At 57.2% G+C, this 20,288-nt stretch overlaps 1 protein-coding gene across 5 annotated transcripts; it reads left to right on the top strand.

The window, feature by feature from the left end:
• Positions 1–228: 228 nt before the first annotated feature.
• Positions 229–16,888, top strand: MAP4K2 (mitogen-activated protein kinase kinase kinase kinase 2). Of its 5 annotated transcripts, XR_013484103.1 has the most exons (33): positions 229–396; positions 618–675; positions 791–881; positions 1,144–1,208; positions 1,559–1,614; positions 2,035–2,082; positions 2,383–2,425; positions 2,756–2,828; positions 2,907–3,038; positions 3,120–3,182; positions 3,429–3,510; positions 3,708–3,815; positions 3,907–3,985; positions 4,135–4,193; positions 5,284–5,327; positions 5,424–5,462; positions 8,434–8,467; positions 8,619–8,724; positions 8,925–9,013; positions 9,112–9,153; positions 9,408–9,492; positions 9,652–9,731; positions 10,108–10,168; positions 10,600–10,723; positions 11,135–11,193; positions 12,195–12,298; positions 12,642–12,819; positions 13,640–13,708; positions 13,796–13,882; positions 15,123–15,220; positions 15,500–15,570; positions 15,660–15,715; positions 16,386–16,417. XR_013484103.1 is itself a non-coding variant. In XM_078148618.1 (32 exons), exons 1-32 carry the CDS (start codon positions 301–303, stop codon positions 16,471–16,473), a joined length of 2,436 nt encoding a protein of 811 aa, XP_078004744.1. In that variant the 5' UTR covers positions 230–300; the 3' UTR covers positions 16,474–16,888. The 5 variants fall into 5 exon arrangements, 4 of the variants coding, with proteins under 4 accessions (XP_020823827.1, XP_078004744.1, XP_020823824.1 ...); XM_078148618.1 differs by lacking the exon at positions 15,123–15,220 and having other exon boundaries at positions 230–363; positions 16,386–16,888; XM_020968165.2 differs by lacking the exon at positions 15,123–15,220 and having other exon boundaries at positions 230–396; positions 16,386–16,888.
• The last annotated feature ends 3,400 nt before the right edge of the window (positions 16,889–20,288 follow it).

The raw sequence follows: 20,288 nt of genomic DNA, 5'->3' as shown, positions 1-20,288 counted from the left end.
GAGGCTCCCGCGGTTATGCTGTTGGGCGCGGGGTCGGGGGTGGGCACAGCCCGGTGAGTGGGCACCGGCGGGCGGGCCCCCTCCGCCTGCGCCAGAGGGCCGGCCGTGCAGTCTGGTTCCTTCGCGGGGCGGGGCGGGGGCGGCGGGGAATCCCCGGGACGCCCCCCGCGCCCCGCCCCGGCCCCGCCCGCCCCGCTCCGGCTCGGGCTCCTCCCCTCCGGGCGGGCGGGCGGGAGGCACTGGGCTGCTGCCGCCTCTGCGGGCTCCCGGGCGGGCCGGCCGGCCACCGCCAGCGGGGCCATGTCGCTGCTGCGGGACGTGTCGCTGCAGGATCCCCGGGAGCGCTTCGAGCTGCTGCAGCGGGTGGGGGCCGGCACCTACGGGGATGTGTACAAGGTGCGGGCGGGGTGGGATGCCCCGGGGGGGGGAGCGAGGAAGGGGGGCAGCCCGAGGGCTGTCTGCTGCCCGAGCCTGCCGCTGCCCCCCAGCCGCCCGCCGGGCAGACCCCTCCCGGCCCGGCCCAGGAAAGGGGAAGGAGGCCAGGTTCCCCTTCATCTCCATCCCGGCCTAATGGGCAGGCCGAGGGGAACCCCGCTAGCCTCCGGACTCCGTTACAGGCCCGGGACACGGAGACGTCCGAGCTAGCAGCCGTGAAGATAGTCAAACTGGACCCAGGTGAGACGCGCGGGGTCCCTGGCTGCGGGGGTGGGGGTTCTGCTCCGGTGCTCTTGCCCCCCAACCCCCTGCAGTGCCACACAGCAGGTGACAGAAGCGTCTTCCCTTCCTTCAGGAGATGACATCAGCTCCCTCCAGCAGGAGCTCACCATCCTTAAAGAATGTCGGCATCCCAACGTGGTCACTTACTTGGGCAGCTACCTCAGGTGACCACCCCCTCCCCTTGGCCTCAGCTGCATGCCTGCAGCCAGAGGGTGCCATCTTGGGACACCCTCGTCCTGGTGGCGTGGAGAGAACATGCCGGCCTTAAACGTAGCACCCTGGCTCACTTGTGAAGTGGTGATCTTGGCCAAGTCACTGGCCCTCCCTGAGCCTTCCTTCTCTGTAGAATAAGAGGCTGGGTCTATGTGGTCTCTAAATTCTGTACCAGGACCCCAAAGACTGTAAGTCTCTCTCCTTCTTTTTCAGAAATGACAGATTGTGGATCTGCATGGAGTTCTGTGGAGGAGGGTCCCTGCAGGAGATCTACCAGGGTGAGACCCAGGCCGCTTTTCCCCCAAAGCCCTTGTCTCCAGCCTTAAGCTGCTGCTTTGGCTGAGGAAGACTACACAGTGAGGAATGGGGCATCTGCCCAGGCACAAACTCTTGGTGGGGGCTGAGGCCCTCACAAGCTCCCTCAGAGGCTTTGTGGGGGCGTGGACTCTGACCCATCCAGGGGAAGCACAAGCCTTCATGATGGTCCCAGGCTTTGGAGCTCAGGTCTCTTCGTGTCCTCAGACTGCTCTTGAGTGTGGAATTTATTTCTCCTTCTTCCCCAACCTTAGCAGGGCCTTTTCCTCTGAGTGGACAGGGCCCTGTCTTCATGGGCCTCTCCTTTTTTCAGCCACTGGACCCCTCGAAGAAAAACAGATTGCCTACGTGTGTCGGGAGGCCCTAAAGGTAGGGGGCCTCCTTCCTCTGCTTTCAACCTCCCGGTAGTTCTTTTCCTGCCTTTGCTTTTCCTTTCCTTGTCTGCCTGGGCTGGGCTAGGGAGAGAGCCCAGCTATTCCTCTGAGGCCCACTAATTAGTCCCTTGAGGGGGAGGGCCTCTTGGTCCTGGTGGGAGAGTGGTGCCAGAGGGGGAGGGGCTGTTCTCCTGTTGCCGGAAGCTTGTTGTTTCCCTCTTGCCTCACCCACTTCCTGTTTGGGGGAGAGTAGAGGTGGGAGGAAGCAGCTTGGGTGGTGGTGGGGAGCCCCTCCCCAAACCCCCAGCTGAGCTCCTAACCCTGACCTGGCCCTGGGATGGATTTGGGGACTCTGGAAGTGGCAGGGAGAAGCTGGTGGCCTAAGGGCTGACCCAAAGGTTTCTCCTGTCCCCAGGGCTTGCATCATCTCCATTCTCAGGGGAAGATTCACAGGGACATCAAGGTAGGGGAAGGGAAGGGGGTGTGTGTGTGTGTGTGTGTGTGTGTGTGTGTGTGTGTGTGTGTGTGTGAGGCAGACAGACAGACAGAGAGACAAACAGAAAAAGAGGTGGGAGGTTTGAGGACCTGCTGGGGCAGCAGGTTTGTGGGCCGTGTTGTGGGAACTATAGGGCCCACAGGGTGGAAAGTATGTATGTATGTGAGGGAGAACAGAGCTAGTGGAGGGACCCCTGGGGGTTATAGAAGCTGGCACAGGAATACTGCCCACTTGGAGTGGATAACTTACCCTGCTCTGTCCCTACAGGGAGCCAACCTTCTCCTCACTCTCCATGGAGATGTCAAGCTGGGTCAGTGCTGGGGGTAGAACTGGGGTGGGCAGAGTCAGAAGAGACAGGGGCTCTGGGAGAATCCTTGGGTGCCCCCATCCAACTGCCCCCAAGCTTCTTGGTCAGGGGGTTTGGGCAGCTAGGACAAATCAGTTTGGAAGCCTGGGGATCTGGGAAGCTTTGGGCCCATCTGAGAGGGGAGGGGTGTGGTGCAGCCCTGGGAGGGCTCCAGCTGAACCAGAGACAGGGAGCAAGCCAAGGAGCCAGGTGTATCCTGATCCCAGAGCTGCAGGCAGAGGGGGAAGTCTCTCTGGGCTGGGCACCCGGCTGCTCATCCCCTTCCTTCTGCAGCTGACTTCGGCGTGTCTGGCGAGCTCACGGCGTCCGTGGCCAAGAGGAAGTCCTTCATTGGGACACCGTACTGGTGAGGAGAGTCTCCCGTTCCCTAGGAGGGGCTCCCCTGGGGGGCCCAGAGGAGGTGACCCAGGCTCCCTGTCCCCAGGATGGCCCCCGAAGTGGCCGCTGTGGAGCGGAAAGGGGGTTACAATGAACTCTGTGATGTCTGGGCCATCGGGATCACCGCCATCGAGCTGGCTGAGCTTCAGCCCCCACTCTTCCACCTGCACCCCATGAGGTCGGTCAGTGCCTTCACCCCCCACCTGTGCCCCAGCCCCAAGCTGCTGACCTATCTCTGATCTCCATGTTCCTCCTGCAGGGCATTAATGCTGATGTCAAAGAGCAGCTTCCAGCCTCCCAAGCTGAAGGAGAAGGCCTGCTGGTGAGTAGCCTGACCTTCACTTCCCATCTCCAGACCTTTGCCCAGGCTGTCCCCATGCCTCCTCAGCTTCTGCCTGTTAGAATCTTTACCTTCCTTCAAGGCTCCACCTATCCAAGCTTTCCTGATTCCCCTCCCCCCCAGCTGGGTGTGTGTGTGTGTGTGTGTGTGTGTGTGTGTGTGGTGGTGGTGGTCACTGGGGCTGCCCCAGGGGCATTGGCCCAGTTCTGACCCTATCCTGGCTCTCAGGTCCCAGAATTTCCACCATTTCCTCAAGCTGGCCTTGACCAAGAACCCCAAGAAAAGGCCCCCTGCTGAGAAGCTTCTGCAGGTCAGAGAAGCTTTGGGAGAGGAGGAGGAAGGGGGTCCTTTTGAGGGTGGGCCAGGGCAGAGTTAGTGGCATGGGTGGCTGAGGCAGGGAGGGTGTCTGCCTGGAAGGGCCCTACGCTTTCAAGCTGGAAGCCGTGTTGTGTTGGGGTGGCTCAGAACCTCCCGTATGTTTGATTCCTTCCCCCTCCCCACCTCCAGCACCCTTTCACAGCCCAGACCCTCCCCCGGACCCTCCTCATGCAGCTCTTGGACAAACTCAATGATCCCCACCTGGGCATCCCTACCCCGGAGGACTGTGACCTGGAGGTGAGGGCAGCCTCAGATTTTGGTGGGCTGAGGATAGGGAGTGGTGGGCGGCATGGGGTGGGGTGAGCCTCACCGTACCTTTCTGCTGCAGACCTATGATATATTTCCTGACACGATCCACTCCAGGGGACAGCACAGTCAGGCAGAGAGGACCCCATCAGAGATTCAGTGTGAGTTACAGCGGATGGTGGAGGGAGAGAGAAGGGGGGCTCAGCACGGCCTTCTCTTTCTGCCTCTGTCTTCTCACCCTTTCTGTCCCTTTGCCCCAGGCCCTCTGTCCCTGCTGGGCTCCCTGCCTTACTGTCTGGTCTCATTCTAGTTCACCAGGTCAAGTTTGGTGCTCCCAGGAGGAAGGAGACAGAGCCATTGTGTGAGCCGGTAAGAAGGGCAAAATCTGCGTCCAGGGCCTGGGGCCCGGCACCTCTTTACAGGCCTTCAAGCTGGGCATAGTTTTGCGCCAAGTGAGTGGGATGGTTCTTCCCTGGGCCCAGGACCTTCTGGTGAAGATGCCAAGAGGGGCTGGGGTGGTTCTCCCACCCATCCCTGACCCTTCCACTTCCAAGTAGTGAGAGCCTGGTTCTGGGCCAAGAGGCCCCTCTGACCCTCACCACCTGTATGACTTTGGGCTAGTCCACCTCCTCCGGCTTGTGGGATGGAGGGGCTGGACTCAGTGACCCCTGAGGTTCCTTCTGGCTCTGGGTCTGTGCCCAGTCCTCAGGACTTCAATATTTTTTTTTTTCCTTAAGTCTTACTGGTGTGTTCTGTTTTTATGTTAGAAATATCTCCAGGTTACTCCTCCCTCCCCACTCCCAGCTCCTCTAGTGTGCCTGTTTTCCCACAGCCCCTCCAATGTTTCTCGTTTTCCTTTTTTGGGTCATCTTTGCCAATCTGATGGGGGGTGAGGTGGAATCTCAGTGTTGTTTTAATTTAACTAATGGTAACTAGCTGGTGCAGTGGACAGAGTTCTGGACTTGGAGTCAGGAAGCCCCAAGTTCAAATCCAGCTTCAGATCCTTTCTGGCTGTCTGAATTTGGGGAAATCACTTAACCTCTACTTGCCTCATATTCCTCAACTCTAAAATGGGCATGATGTTAGCAGCTACCTGCCAGGGTTGTTACCAGAATGAAGTCAAATTTACAGAGTGCTTTGTAAACCTTGAGGTGTTATCCATATCTAGCTGTTATTTGTATTACTAATTTGCATTTCTCTAGTAGTTGTCTGGAACATTTTTTCCTCTGGCTATAGATGGCCTAGGTTTCTCTCCATGGCCTGGTGGGGATCCCTGCCCAGGTCTAGCAAAGGCCCTCACAATTCCCTTGAGAACTGTCTGTTCATTTCCTTAAACTATTTCTCATTTGGGGAATGACTCCTCTTCTTGGGACTTTGAGTCCGTTCCTTCTGTGTCTTAGAAATGAGACCTTTACCCCAGAACCATGTGATTGGCAGTAACTCCCTTCTCTCTTCACAGTGGGAGGAGGAGTGGACGCTGTTAGAGAAGGAGGAGCTGACCGGGTAGGTGGGGATGGTGGCCTGGGGTGTTGGGGAGGGCAGGGCAGTATAGGGGCTTGGCGTTGGGCTCAGTGGCCCCCTCTGTGCCTCTGTGCTCAGGAGTTTGCTGCAGTCAGTCCAAGAGGCCTTGGAGGAAAGGTGAGCCTTGGGATTGGAGGGATGAGGAGTCCCCTGGAAGGTCAGAGCGAAGGTGGCCGGCCCCGAGGCAGCACCTCCCAAGGCTGCCCACTGTACTTTGTACAGCTCTGTCTGCTGGTCACCACCATCCTCATCCTCTCTTGGGAATAAACATCCTCAGGCTCCCCACCTAAACTCAGCAGACACTTGGCACTGGGGGTGCAAAGGCAAAAGTTAAAGAATGCCTGCCCCTCCCAGAGGGGGGAAACACCCTGTGTCCCCAAATGGGTAGATGCAAGGGCATTTGAGGAGGGAGCGCTGACAGCTGAGCTGGGAGGGGGAATCGGAGAGAGGAAACCCTCGTTTGGGAGGGAGCACGTGAGCAGACCCCAAAGGAGGTGGACGTCCTAGGCCTGGGTGCTGCGGCCCTCTATGTAGGAGATGGGAGGCTGAATTAGAGAGTAGCTAGTCTGGCTGCAATGAAGAGGGGGGTGAGAGGAGGCATGGGAAAGAAGCCTGGAAAAGCCGAGGGGAGCCTAGGCAGTGGCATCAGTGTGGAGGACCCTAAACGCCGCGCTGGAGGCGTCTGAATCTTATCTTCAAGATCATAGGGAAGCGTCTCACCCCAAGAGTGACAGATGTGTGCCCCAGGGAGGTCACCTCGGCAGCCATGTGGAGGATGGCCTAGACGAGGAGGGACTGGAGGCAGAGAGGCCGAGGAGGCCGTCACGGTGGTCTGGCCTGAATAAGGCGGGTGGCTGTGTGAGTGGAGTGAGCGAGGAAGATGAAGGTGTGTTGGAGAGGAAGAAAGGAGATTTGGCAGTGTGTGTCAGAGGGAAGGGTCAAGGTGGACATTGAGGCTACCAACCAGGGAGCCTGGGAAGATGGTGGTGCCTACCAGAGAGATGGCATGGTGGGTAGGTGAGGGAGGGAGGAGTGGTGGGGAAGAGGAGTTTCTGATGCCAATGGTAGATCCAGAGGTGAATGCCCTGAAAGTAGACTGGGCTTCCAGAGGAGAGGGATGGGTCTGTGAATTGGGAGTCATCTGTGGAAAGGTGATCGTGAGACCTCCCAGGGGGAGTACAGGGAGAGAAGAGAAGAGGGCATGGGGCACGGCCCGGGGGGGGGGCGGCACACTCCTTCTGAGTGACACTGGTCCAGCCAGAGACAGGTAGGTAGAGATGAGTGTTAGCTAGCCCACTGGGCCGTGGGGGAAGTGTGTGTGTGTGTGTGTGTGTGTGTGTGCGCGCGCGTGCACGCACGGTTAGGGGGGGGTGGTGATGGGTTCAGAAGCAGCAGAGGGACACAGGAAGATGAGAATTGTAATTTAAAGCCCTCCAGGAGACCATCGGTCACCTTGGAGAACAGTGGTGAGGGCAGAAACCAGAACACAAAGGCGTGGGAAGGGACGAGGAAAGATGGGAGGCCAGTCTTGCAAGTGGCAGAGTCAAGTGAAAGCATTTGCTTCAAAGAGATGGAGGAGGCCAGGGTGTGTTGGTGGAGGCCGGGGTCCGTTGGTGGAGGCCAGGGCGTGTTGGTGGAGGCCGGGGTCTGTTGGTGGAGGCCAGGGCGTGTTGGTGGAGGCCGGGGTCCGTTGGTGGAGGCCGGGGTCTGTTGGGGGGCACTAGGGCACGCTGGCAGACTGAGAGGAAGGAGCTGGTAGATATTGAAGAGAAGAAGGACCCACTGAGAGGAATTGCCCGAGAAGAGGCAGCTGAAGATGGCTTTGTGGCTGCCAGGAGAGGGATGGGTCTTGTCAAGGAGAAGGAGCATCTCTATGTTAGAGACTCCTGGAGCAAAGGGATGAGCAGTGAGAGATGAGATATCCTTTTTAAAAAGATGAGTTATTTTTTTCAATGAACAAGCCTTGGGACCATTAAGGTACAGAGGGGGCCCAGGGAAGAGGTCGTTTTTTTCTCTGTAAAGTAGGAGGTGAAATTCTCGGCTGGGAGATGAGATGCTAAGGGGGCCGGGGGAGCTGGAGAAGAGAAGCTTTAGGAGCCCAGGAACATAGTCCGACAATAGCGCTGAGTGTCCTGCTCCGGCCCCAGTGTGTGCAGGGGTCTGAGAGGAGCCCCCCAGGACAGGAGAGGGCAGCTGGGGCAAAGGGACTTCTTGGGGGGAGCCAAGAAGATGGAGGGAGCGGAGAAGGAAGAGGTGCGTGGTGAGGGTGGTTTGTTAACCTTTGAATGGCATTTCCTGAGGGCCCTGTGGACGGGTAGCAGAGCAGAGCAGGACCTGGGTGAGGGGGGAAGGGCCTAGGAGGGTGGAGATACCAGAGCCAGAAGCGTTTTTCCTCTGCAGTTGGCAAGGGGAGGAGGAAGTGGAAATCTGTTAGGTCCAGGCTGGAAAGATACTGATTGACTGGGGGCCCACCTTCCATGGCCTGGGCTCACGGAGGGCGGTATTAGCCTGTTCTGTCTCTAGACTCTTGGGGCAGGAGGTAGGGATGGTGGGAATGTTGGGGGGTGGGGTGGGGCTGGCACGTACCTGTTGCTCAGACCTCCAGGGGCCTGGCAGCTCACAGGCCGACTCCTGGGATGGGCACCCTCAGCAGACACGGGGGGTACGTCGGCCACTTGGTCTTCTTGGCGTCTTTGCATCTATGGTCCCCTCTGCCTGGAATGCCCTCCCTCCTGACCTCCCCGCTGTAGGGTCCTTGCCTCAGCTTGGCCAGTCTCTCCTGATGCTCTGGTCACGAGCATCCTCTCCGGGAGTCATGGTAAGCTCCCTGAGGGCAGGGTATCTCCAGTGTCTCGGAGAGAGCGGGGTGGGGCGTGTTAAATTGAATGACTTTCAGGTCTGTGGCTCCGGCCGGCCAGAGTCCTGCCAGGGAGCAGCTGGCCTGGGGGACCGCTAGGTACGGAGCTTTGGTCCGGGAGGTTAGGCAGTGCTTTTCCTCATAACCTCGTGGTGGCTGTGAACAAGGAGCTCGGCCAGCTGCCAGATGCTCTGAGGAGCTCACTGTCATCAGCGTTCTCTCCCCCACTAGGAGTCTGACCATGAAGCCGGCTCTGGAGGACCAGGTGGGACTGAGACAGCAGCGGGCCTGGGTTTGGGGGTGTTGGGGAGGGGCCGTCTGTGGGAATGTGCCCAGGTGCCCAGGAGGGAGCGGGCCTAGCGAGCTTCAGGAGCTGACGCCTGACTCAGGGTACTGCTTGGTCTCTGCTTCCCCAGGTCCTGGACTCCCCTGAGGATGAAACAGGAACCATTAAGCGGTCACCATTTGGGGGGCCAGGGCCTCCAGCACCATCTGAAGTGGACTCTCCCGATTCCCCTCCAGGTGAGGCTTCGCCAGGGGAGAGGGGTCTCTGGAGGTCACTGGGGCTCTGGAAAGCTCCTCTTATGCCCAGACCCATATGGGGAAACCGTTGGGAAGAGGGAAAGAGGAAGAGGAGGATGAGGAGGAGGAGGAGGAGGAGGAGAATCTACTGTGGAGGAGGGGAGGAGCAGGGGATGATAGCCGGTCCATGTGCCCGCCAGAGATGCCAGAGCTGCCTCTACCCCGCACCGAAACCCCACCATTGCTCTCTAATGAGTGGGCCACCATGAAGCAAAAGGAAGACACTGAGGTCAGCAAGGATCCCTGGGGCGAGGGGAGGAGGAGTGGGAAGGGATCATGGGGGAATTGGACAAAGCTGGCTCTGAGCCCCCTCCCTTTCCTTCTCAGAGATCCTGCTGTCATGGCCTCCCGCCCACCCCCAAAGTTCATGTAAGTGTCCCCCTCGGGCACGTTTCCCCAGTCCTTCCCTGTCCCACCGTGGCCCCTGGCCTCCAACCGCCTAGTCAGTGCTCAAATCCATGCCCTTCTAACAGATGAGAAGACTGAGGCCCAGAGCCTCAGAGGGATTAGTCCCCGTTGCACAGCTAGGAAGGGTCTGGCCCAGGCCAAGAGGTAGGCCCATGGTGTCTTCCTTTCTGTCCTTTCTCACCCTCATCCCTGGTCCTGTCCATCCTGTGCCCCAGATGGGTGCCTGCTTCTCCAAAGTCTTCAATGGCTGTCCGCTTCAGATCCACACTGCTGTCACCTGGATTCACCCTGTGACCCGAGGTAGGGCGGCTGCAGCAGCATCACCTGCCTTTGGCCGCCTGTAGGGTCCCCAAGGAGCAGGGGCGGGGGTGAGGCCTCGGTGGGGGGGGGACTTCTCAGCCAACCCCCCCCTCCAGGGAGGCGGCTGATTGTCCCTGACCCCATCGTCTCTTATTCCAGACCAGTTCTTGGTGGTGGGGGCCGAGGAGGGGATCTACACCCTCAATCTACACGAATTACATGAGGATACTTTGGAGAAGGTGAGGAGGAAGAGGAGGAGGAGGAGGTGGGTGGGGGGGACTTGGCCCTCGGGCAGGTAGAGCAGGACCCCATTTTGTCCCATTCGAGGCCCAGCCGCACGCAAGGTCCTCGTGCTGGGTGCTGTGGGCTGTGGGCATGAGATGTGCCCACAGGGCCCGTTCCCCAGGAATGGCCAGGGATGGCAGGGACAGGACTCAGGGTGATTGACAGGTGACGAGGAGAGATCTGGGCAGCGGGCACGGGCTCCAGGAACGTCCAAGGCGGGAAGGATTTAGGGCTTGGGTCCGTCCCCAGTGGCTGGGGGGGGGGCTGCCGGGGGGGGGGCACTGAGGCCTGGCAGGGTGAGCAGGCAGCGTGGCTGTCTCTGTCCTGCAGCTGATTCCCCAGCGCTGCTTCTGGCTCTACTGTGTCAACAACGTCCTTCTCTCCTTGTCAGGTGCTGGAGGGGGTGGGCAGGGCTGGGGGGGGGAGGTCTGGCGGAGGCAGAAGCTTCTCTCAGGGTCACCACCACTAACCCCATCATCAGAGGCCCTTTATTGCAACCCTCGAGTTTTACAGATGGGGAAACTGAGGCACAGGGGAGGCAAGAGACTTCCCCAAGGTCACACTGGTCCTAAGTGGCAGAGCTTGCACCCGAAACCCAGGTCGTCTGAATTCAGTCACAGCATTCTTCCTGGCTCCAGTGCTCACTGAGCTGTGTGCCTCTGGGCAAGGGACTTCACCTTTCTCTGCCTCAGTTTCCCCATCTGTAAAACATACTTTCACCTCCTTCACAAGGAGCTTGATCAGCGTCACAGTGAGAGAGAGAGAAATGTTGTGACAGGGCATAATGATAACCCTCATCTCTCCCCTGCTCTTCCCTCCCAGGGAAGACCACCCACATCTGGGCTCACGACCTGCCAGCCCTGTTTGAGCAACGTCGGCAGCAGCAGCAACGTCAGGTCCCTCTCGCTATCCCCGCCCACCGGCTCACCCAGCGTATCATCCCCAGGTGGAGCGGGGTCGGGGCATCGAGGGCCCTTGGGCTCTGGGAGGGAGAGCCGGGGCATCCCTCCCCATCCTCCTCCCTTTCCCCAGGCTCTTTCAGTTTTGTCCCTTGGGAGAGACCCAGATGGACCCAGGGGTCTGGCAAGGCCAGCTTAATCAGTCTGAGGGGTCCAGGTGGACTCTGACTCACCTAAGACCAGGCCTAGGTTCACTCAGCGGGCACTTGAGAACAGCCTTCCTCTCTTAGAATCTCCTGGGTTGGCAGTAACCTGGGGGAGGGTTAGCCTAAGCTCTCTGACCTGCTCCACAAGCCTCTGAAGGGGAGGAGCGAGGCCATGGTGGGTCAGGGCCCCCCCCTTGCCCTGAAGCAGGAGGCCTGGGGTCCTGGGCTAGCTCATGCCAGCCTTCTCTACAGGCGCTTTGCACTCTCTACGAAGATTGCAGACACCAAAGGCTGTCTCAAGTGCCGTGTGGGTAAGAGCCAGGGGCAGGCCCACGGTGCCACACCTTCACGCTGACCATCCCTCTCCTGCGCCTGACTCCCCTCTATCCTCATCTCTGCCTGCCGGAGCCCTGCTCTTCTTATAGGGCACTGATTAAGCCCCTTCTGTGTGCCAGGCCCAGGGCTAGGACTTTGGGACGTAGAAGGAGGAGGGTACAACACAGCCCACTTACTGACAAGTAAACTGAGGGACTTTGAGGCAGGAAGAAAATCAGGGAAGGCATCACAGAGGACGTAGCTCCAAGACAAGCCTCAAAAGAAGATAAGGAAAGTTGGAGGGGAGGGAAGCAACCATTGCAGGCAAATACATGGAGGTGGGAGATGACAAGTTGAATTCGTGAATCAGTTAACTAGTAGTCCAGGCTGCCTGTAAGGAGAGTGTGTGAATGGGCAGATATTGCTTGTGCCTTTGCCTGGGTTCATGTGTTGGCTTGCTTTGCTGAATTGCTTCCCCCCACCCCTTTCTCCTTTATTACAAGGAATGGGGGGTGTCGGGGGAGGGATGTATTCGAAAAAGAAGGCGATGTATAAAACCAAAGATGTCAGTAATTTTAAAAAAAGGAAATGAGGTTAGAAAGGTATTGGAAAAGGTTTTTGATGCTAGGCTGAGGGGTTTGGCTTTTATCCTGTCCTTGAAGCTTGGGAGGTGGGTGAGGTCACACCCAAGCCTGGAGTGTTGACTTTGTTAGCTGGCCTGGCTGGTGGGTGGATGGAGAGGAGAGCCTGGGAGCCTAGGCAGAACTAAGGGCCTTCCTCACGATGATGATTGCCCTCGGCCATGGCAGTGGTCACAGGGACAGACGTGGAGGTCGAAGACTTCCCCTCTGTTCCTCCCTGCCCACGGCTGTGGCGCAGTGGCCAGAGTGTGGGACTTGGATTCAGCAGACCAGGGTTCGAATCTCACACATAGGTGCTTAGCACATGTTTGTTGAATGGTACGGAGGCCCAGCTAGCTGGCTCTTCCCCTCTACAGTTCGAAATCCCTATACGGGGAGCACCTTCCTGCTGGCTGCTCTGCCCTCTACCCTGCTGCTCCTGCAGTGGTATGAGCCCCTGAGGAAATTCCTGCTTCTCAAGGTATGGGGAGGGCACACAGAGTCTCTGAGCCTGCCCATCCCTGGCCGGGGGCAGGGGGGGGGCCTGGGGAGGGCACACAGGGTGTCTGAGCCTGCCTATCCCTGGCTGGGGGCAGAAGGGGGTTCTTGGGGGCTGGCTGGGGAGGATACACAGGATCTCTGAGCCTGCCCATCCCTGGCTGGGGGCAGAGGGGGGTTTGGGGAGGGTACACAGGGTCTCTGAGCCTGCCCATTCCTGGCTGGGGGCAGAGGGGGGTTTGGGGAGGGCACACAGGGCCTCTGAGCCTGCCCATCCCTGGCCGGGGTGAGGAAGGCTGCTGCCTCTACTTTTCTGGCCCGTGCAGAATTTCACCACCGTCCTGCCCAATCCTTTGGGGCTCCTGGAGCCTCTGATACTGGAAGGGAAGGAGCTGCCTCAAGTGTGCGTGGGGGCCACTGGGCCCGGGAGACCCGGCCTCGGCCTCCAGTTCCACATCCTCCCACTAGAAGCCGGGCCCACCCCTGACTTCCTCATCCCTCCTGGTGAGCACGGAGCCTTGGCTTCCAGGATTGAGGAGGAGGAGGAGGCGGTGGACTCCCATTGTGGGCTCACTTTAAGGGTCTCTAGAACTGAAGGGTACCCCTTCATTTTACAGATGAAGAAACTGAGGTCAGGGAAGCCTCTAAGAGTGCAGGATTTCAGCTCTAGAGCTGGAGGGACCTTAGAGGTCAATCATGCCTCCTTTTACCATTGGGGAAACTGAGGGCAGCGACTTCTATAGAATCCTGGAGCCTGGAAACTGAGGCCCAGGGTCACACACAGTGACAGAGGCAAGATCTGAACCCAGGTCCTCTGACCCTCAAGCTCTGGTTCCTTCTGCTGTACTAGGCTGCCCCGAAAGTGCTTACAAAGCATTTTCCTCAAAATATTCCAGTGAAGTCAGTGAAGCAAAGATTATCACCCCCATTTTACAGAGATGGCAACTGAAGCTCAGAAAGGGGCTGGAACTTGCCTGAAATCACACAGGAGAAGACCCAAGTTTGAGTCCTGCCTCTGCTACTTGCTTATGTGACCTTGGGTAAATCCCATCCCGTCTCCAGGCCTCAGTTTCCCCATCTCTAAAATGAGGGAGTTGGGTCAGAGGGCCCCCAAGGCCCATTCCAGCTCTGGATCCGTGTTCCTATGATCCGGTTGGTTACTCCCCCTCTCCGGGCCTCAGTTTCCCCATCTTGATGCCATGACAGAAGAACCAGGAGCAGAGGAGGAGATGCTGGGCTCAGGGAGGGGCCGGGCTTAGGGGCAGGAGCCCGACTAGGTTGTCCCAGGAGCCTGATCACAACCTCATGCTTCCTCTGCCCCCAGAGGGGGCTCCAGGCGCTGCCCAGCAGGTGATCCAGGTGGACCGAGACACGGTGCTGGTGTGCTTCGAACGTGAGTGATGTCCTGGAGCTGGGCCGCTGGGAGGCGGAGCTGTCCTCTCGGCTGGGGCCTGAGCCCTGCCTGTTCCCTTTTCCGCAGGCTGTGTGCAGATAGTCAACCTTCAGGGGACCCCGACTGGCGCCCTGGCCCCCAAGCTCACCTTCGACTTTCCCATCGAGACCGTGGGTGAGCGAGATGGGGGTGTGTGGGGGGGGTGTAAGTGCTGTGTGTCTGTGTCATGTGTATACATAATTTGTGGCGTGTGGCTGTATGTGTGCATGTGCAGCTATGTGTAGGTATGCATACATGTGGTTGTGCATGTACAGTTGTGTTTATGTGTGTGCACACGTGTGGTTATGTGTGTGTTGTGTACGTGGTGTATACGTGGTTGCGTACGTGGTTTTGTGTGTGTTTACACAAGCATGTGGTTGTGCGTGTGTGAGGCAGTGTGTGCCCGCGTGATGGTTGTGTGTGCACTCACACACACCTGGACGCTTCCCCATCATGATCCGGGGGATGCCCCTCTCAGGTAAGGCAAGCCGTCCCCAGGCATCCACGCCCCCCAGGCCCTATCCCAGAGCGCAGCCTTTGCCCGAGTGGGGCTCCTCCGCGCTGTTGACATCCAGGGGCCAAATCCCTTTGCCGCCCCTTCCCCTCCCAGGCTGGCCCCTCCTGCCCAGAGATGCCCAAGGCGCTGCCCGTCGGGGCAGCCTGGGTGCTGCAGTGACAGCCGAGGCTGGGAGGAGGCTCCTGGGTGGGAGGCCACGCTCCAGGTGTGTGCCAGGCCACAGGAACAGGCTGCTGTGGGGGGAGAGTGGAGGCAGAAACACCCGAGTTCAAATCCTGCCTCAGACTCTCTAGCCACATGACCCTGGGCAAGTCACCGAAAAACAGCAGCCACCTCTTCGGGGCTGTTGTGAGGATCTGATGAGATCCCCTGCAGATGCTTTGTGGACCTGGGAGCCACCCGACAGCCTCCAGCTGTTCTGTCCTCGCCCACCAGGGGCATTTACGGAGGCCTAGGAAAGCTTCGTTCATCTCGGGCTTTCTTGCTCCAAGGCCCAGGCCGAGTGCCGCCCCTTCCAGGAAGCCTTCCCTGCTCTGCCAGCGGCAGAAAGGCTCTTGTCCTTCCTTGCAGGATCATTGCAACTGAGGCCCAGAAAGGTTATGTACTTCCCCAAGGTCACTCACAGGACCTGGACCTAGGGCTAGAAGGCCTAGGTCCTCAGAGGCCATCAGGCCCAACCCCCTCCCCATTTTGCAGATGAAGAAACTGAGGCAGACAGGTTAATTGACTTGCCAGGATCCATAGCTAGTAAGCGTCTGAAGCGGAATCTGAACTCAGGTCTTCCTGACTCCAGGCCCGGCTCTCTGTGGCCTCCTTCCCAGTACTTTCCCCGATAGACTGTGAGCTCCTTGGGGGCAGGCCCCCCAGCTCATCTTCCTAGGCCCAGTTCCCAGCTCCAGGCCTGGCTCGTGTCAGGGAGGTGCTTAATAAATGTTGGTTGGTGGCCAGACGAGCAGGTCAGTGTGCCGACACGATCTGGATCCTTCTCTCAGGGTGGAAAGCGTTGGTGGGAACCTTGCCTGGGAGGCTGCTGGCTGGACCAGCTCTGCCTGCTGCATTTGGGCAGGTCGTTTAATCCCTGGAGCCTCAGTTTCCCCATCTAAGTTGGGAGGTTAGACCGGGTAGCCCTAGATCTAGGGTCTTGTGGCATCTGTGGAGATGAGGGGTGTGGGAGCGGAGAGGAGGGGGTGGCTCTCGGCCCTTAGGGCCTTGCTGACCCTCCCCCCGGTCTTCAGTCTGCCTGCAGGACAGCGTGTTGGCGTTCTGGCAGCATGGCATGCAGGGACGGAGCCTGGAGACAAATGAGGTGAGTCTGGGCCTCTGGAGGTAGTTGGGGGGCTCCCCAGCAGGGCCAGAATGCCTCCTGCTTGTCATGACCCCCATTTTCTTGCCCAGCTGACTCAGGAGATCACTGATGAGACGAGGATATTCCAAGTGCTTGGGGCCCATCGGTAAGAGTGGGAGCCTTGCTGGGGGGACCAGGGTGGTGGGGATGGCCAGAAGTTGGCTGAGTGCCAATGGAGAAGTTGTGAAGGTTGGGGAGGGCTCCTGATTGACTGAGGTTTGAAGAATGGACCAATGAGGTCAATCTGGAAAGCCCAGGCAGACAGGAAACGTGGGGGCCGTCTGGCTGGCTGTTCTCTGCAGCCGGATATTCCCAACTTCGAGGAAAGCAAGGCGGAGTTCCCCAGGAGATGGGATAGCTGAGGAGCGTAGGGCCATCTTGTTACCTTACTTTGCTGGGTCATTTCTGAAAGGGGCTGTTCTGTGTGGAAACTGGGAAAGGATGAGCAGATGCTGGTTAGGGTGGGAGAGGCAGAAGAGGAGGGTCCAGCAGGTGTTTCAGCCCATACTCAAAAGGAGGGTCTAAGAGGCCTCAAGACAGAATCTGGAGGTTGGGGAAGTTTAGAAGGAGTGGGAGGTGAAAGCTCTGGGGCTGCAGGTAAGGTCCCCAGGACCATCCTTGAGCAGAACCAGCTTCCAGGAGCTGGCCAGGCCCCATGAGGCTGGGCCTGGGGGCTTTTGTGGACATGCCGTGGCTTTCATCTGGTCTGCCTAGCCTGCTTCCCCACCCCAGCCCCATCTTCCTCTCTTTACCCCGCCATTGCCTCCTCCCACCAGAGACATCGTCCTGCAGAGCACCCCTACGGACAACCCTGGGGCCCACAGCAACCTGTACATCCTCACCGGCCACCAGAGCAGCTACTGAGCCCTGTGACCTCGCCTCCGTGCCCAGGCCACAGGGTCCCGCCTGTGTGCCCACTGGGCAGAGCCTGGGGTCGTGGGCCCTTTCCGTTCAGCTGAGGGGGCCAGGAGCTGACATTTCTGAGACATGTCCTCTGTGTTTGTTGGGGGCGGGGGGGGCGGGCAGGGGAATCCCCAAATACACACCTCTGCAATAACTGGATAAGACCAAGCCGCTGTGACTTTGTCCTCCGCCCACCGTGCACCCCCACGTTCCCGGCTCCCCATACAGGAGCTCTCCGTCCCTCCAGGAGGGTGTTGGCCACTACGTCTACTAAAGACATGGGCATGGCCCCTGGGCCTCTGCCGCTGTTCATGGCCCAGGGGACGAGGTATCTGACAGAGAACTATATTGGTATTAAAGTCCACTGGTTTTCCTCCTTGGGATTCTGTGGTTATTTGAGTGGTGTGAAGACCTGGAGCATTTCTGCTGTAGCCCCTCATTGGAGACAATCTCACAGGAAACCTGGAGATAGAGGATGAAATGGAAAAACTTGAGAGGGGTCTGAAGCCCTGCCACTTATCATGTGACCTTGGGTAAATCCCTTCACTTCTGAGACTGTTTTCTCATCTGTGAGATGGAGAGAATGGTACTGGCCTTCCAGGCTGTGAGGCTCAGAAGGGGCAATGACTATTCAAGATTTTGAAAATTACAAAATCATTTTATATATATCTATATATCTGTATCTCTATATATATCTATCTATATATATAGAGATATAGATATATAGATATATAGATATAGATATCTATATCTATCTATATCGCTGGAATCCTAGAATAAATAACTATGGGCCAAGAAACCCCTGGGCTTAAAACCCAGTCTGCTATTGACTCCCTCTGTGATCTTGGGCAAGCTCCTTGCCTCTCTCTGCCTCAGTTTCCCCTTCTATAAAAGGAGGGGGTTTGGGCTCAGATGATCATGAATGCTTTCCAGTTCTTGTGTGTCTGTGATCTTCAGGACTGAAAAGACTCGGATGGTGGAAAAACCAAGGCCTGTATCATCACTAAGCAGAGCCCCCAAACTCATCCCGGAGCCCATCTCCAAAAAGGCTGAGAGTAGAGTCTATGTTGGTGTTTCCTCTGGTTCCCTTGATGGGAACCACAAACACAACCACACAACCTTAGGAAGTGTGTTCGTGGGGTTAGGACTGTGTGGAGACCCGCCACGGCACAGGCAAATTGGAGACAGGGCAGAACAAAGGAGGGGACACCTCACTGCCGGGGGCCCCAACGCCAACCGTGGCAAGACATCTTGAGCGTCCGGTGGTGGCGATGGCGGCAGAAAGGCTGGCTCCGTGTGGCGGGGAGAAGAGAGACCCTAAGTGCCTTCTTTACCTCGATGCTGGAGGCAGTCCTGGCTCCCACAAGACCGGTGCTTTGCATATAGTAGGTGCTTGACCAAAGTTTGCTGGATTGGTTTTGAGAGAGTGGAAGGCTATGTCGGCTGTTGTTTGAGACCTAATTCATAAACAGCAGATAAATCAGTCTTAGGAAGTGAGAGTCGGTGTTGCAACATAATTCAACATTTATTGAGTGCCAACTGTGTGCTAAAACAATGGTAATAGGGGCAGCTAGGTGGCGCAGTGGATAGAGCATGGGTCCTGAGTTCAAATCTGGCCTCAGCCACGTAACACTTAACTAGCTGTGTGACCTTGGGCAAGTCACTTAACCCCATTGCCTAGCCAAGATAAACAAACAACTAAATAAAGATAAGACCACTCCCACCTGAGGAGTTGCCCTTGTCCTGACAGGCGGCTTTGACCTTCTGTGTTCCGCATCACTCCTTGCTTGGTCGCGAGCCCCTGCCCTGTCCAGGGTTTGCGCCACGCGGATTAGTGGGGACGGTTCCGGGTTGCTTCTCTGTTGCTGGAATTCATTTGTGACATGACCTTTCCTATAGATCAGGGATCCATCTGGAGCCTATCTTTGTAGAGGGCCCAATGCAGCTCTCTAATTTCTGCCAGTCCACTTTCCAGTTTTACCAACGGGTTTTGTCCAGTATCGAATCCTTTATCCTAGACGTCGGGATTCTTTGGGCTTACTGAAGACTATGCTGCTATGTTCACTTGTGTCCTGAGAGGCAGTGTGCTACAGGGGAGGGACAGAAGGCAACTGGGTTCTGATCCCACCACGGGCATGCACCAGCTGTGTGACCGCTGATAAATCTCTGAGCCTTAAAATGGTGGTTGTGAGGACCAGATGGAAGAAAGGGTGGGAAGTGCTTTATAAATGTTAAGCCCCTAAAGCAATGTCAGCCTACGGGAGTATAGCTGGCAGGGGCCTTGAGGCCCTCCGGTCTAACCCCTTCATTTTACTGAAGAGAAAGATGGCAGCCCAGTGGGTGAGGGAGGGAGGCGACAGCCAAGAGCCTCCAAATCCCGTGCTCTTTATACCACAGCAGGCTGACTTTTATGACTCTTGCCTTCCCCGGAGCCTTATCTGCCTGGGAACTACAGCTGAATCAGACTCACCACTATCCTGGGCAAGCTGGTGGGCTCTCCAATAGAAGGGAGCATCACTGAATGCTTTTTGTGGAGGTAAGTAACCCTCATGTCTGACTTAGCCAGGAGCATGTGGCTACGAGGAAACCGGGGGGTGGGATTTAACCTTTCATAAAGTCTTTGGCGAGATTTTTTTACCCAAGACTAAACATGTTTGAGTCACTGTGGGATTAGGAGGCGATTTGTCACAGATAGGAAGCTCTCTTTCAGAGAGGAAACAGAAGAGTCAGAACTATACCCTTGTAAGAATGGGAAGTTACAAGCAGTGGTGTCCCTGAGGGATTTGTGCTAGGATACACCTCGTTAAAGCTTTTGATAAATGACCTGCAAGTTGCGCTCGCGCCATGAAGTGTTCAAGCCCGTAGAATCAATCTGACAACGTGAACTGAGGGACTGCTACAGCCAGGGATTGGGAATACAGAGGAAAATGGCACTGTACCTGCCCTCAGGTAGCTGACATTCTATAAACAGCAGGCCTGTTTCTTTGAAGAATGAGGGGATTGGATTAGATGGCCCCCAAGGTCCCTTCTGGCTCTAGATCTGTGATCCTGTGATCTGTGTGGGGAGTCAATGAGAGGGGCAGAAGAACTCCAGTGTAGGCACGAAGAGCTGGTTAACATACCTTGGCACCAACCAGCCAGACCTCCCTTAGAGGATGGTGGGCTCTAGGCTGAAATTGAGGGAGGTTTGGGAATGTTTGGGAAAGGCAGAAGGAAAAACGACTTCAGACTTGTGCCTGAAGGATCCTGGGGTTACGGGGGTGAGTCGGCACTCCCTCCATACTTGCTAACCAGGGCCTCTCTCCAACATAGCAGAAGGCCTTTTTGAAAGGCCTTCCCCCACTCCCTACCCCCCACCCCCACAGGCCAACCTCTCTGACCTAGCTAACCTTCACCTTGTGGTGTTCAATTGTTTCAGTCATGTCTTTGTGACCCCATTTGGGGATTTTCTTGGCAAAGATATTGAAGTAATTTGCTATTTCCTTCTCCAGCTCATTTTCCAGATGCAGAAACTGAGGTAAACAGGGTGAAGTGACTTGCCCAGGGTCACACAGCTAGTAAGTGTCTGAGGCCAGATTTGAACTCAGGAAAATGGATCTTCCTAACTTCAGGCCTGGTACGCTATCCACTGTGCCACCTGGCTGACCCTGGCTAACCTTTCAGACACTAGGCATTCACAGGAAACCCAAGACTAGTAAAGCCTACCAAAGCTGGCATTTGCTGAGATAGCCTTTGAGACTCTGATGATCAGGATGCTCTCAGAAAAACCTAGAAAG

The sequence above is a fragment of the Phascolarctos cinereus genome, unplaced genomic scaffold (assembly GCF_003287225.1).
Source record: "Phascolarctos cinereus isolate Bilbo 61053 unplaced genomic scaffold, phaCin_HiC Scaffold_9;HRSCAF=440, whole genome shotgun sequence".
NCBI classification, from domain to species: domain Eukaryota; kingdom Metazoa; phylum Chordata; class Mammalia; order Diprotodontia; family Phascolarctidae; genus Phascolarctos; species Phascolarctos cinereus.
This window is presented reverse-complemented; position numbering and strand designations above follow the sequence as displayed.

Coding starts and splice junctions, on each gene's coding strand:
- MAP4K2 (XM_020968165.2), top strand. CDS start 301: ATGTCGCTGCTGCGGGACGTGTCGCTGCAGGATCCCCGGGAGCGCTTC. Junction 1,209..1,558: donor CCTGCAGGAGATCTACCAGG/GTGAGACCCAGG, acceptor TCCTTTTTTCAG/CCACTGGACCCCTCGAAGAA. Junction 15,716..16,385: donor CAAGTGCTTGGGGCCCATCG/GTAAGAGTGGGA, acceptor TCCTCCCACCAG/AGACATCGTCCTGCAGAGCA.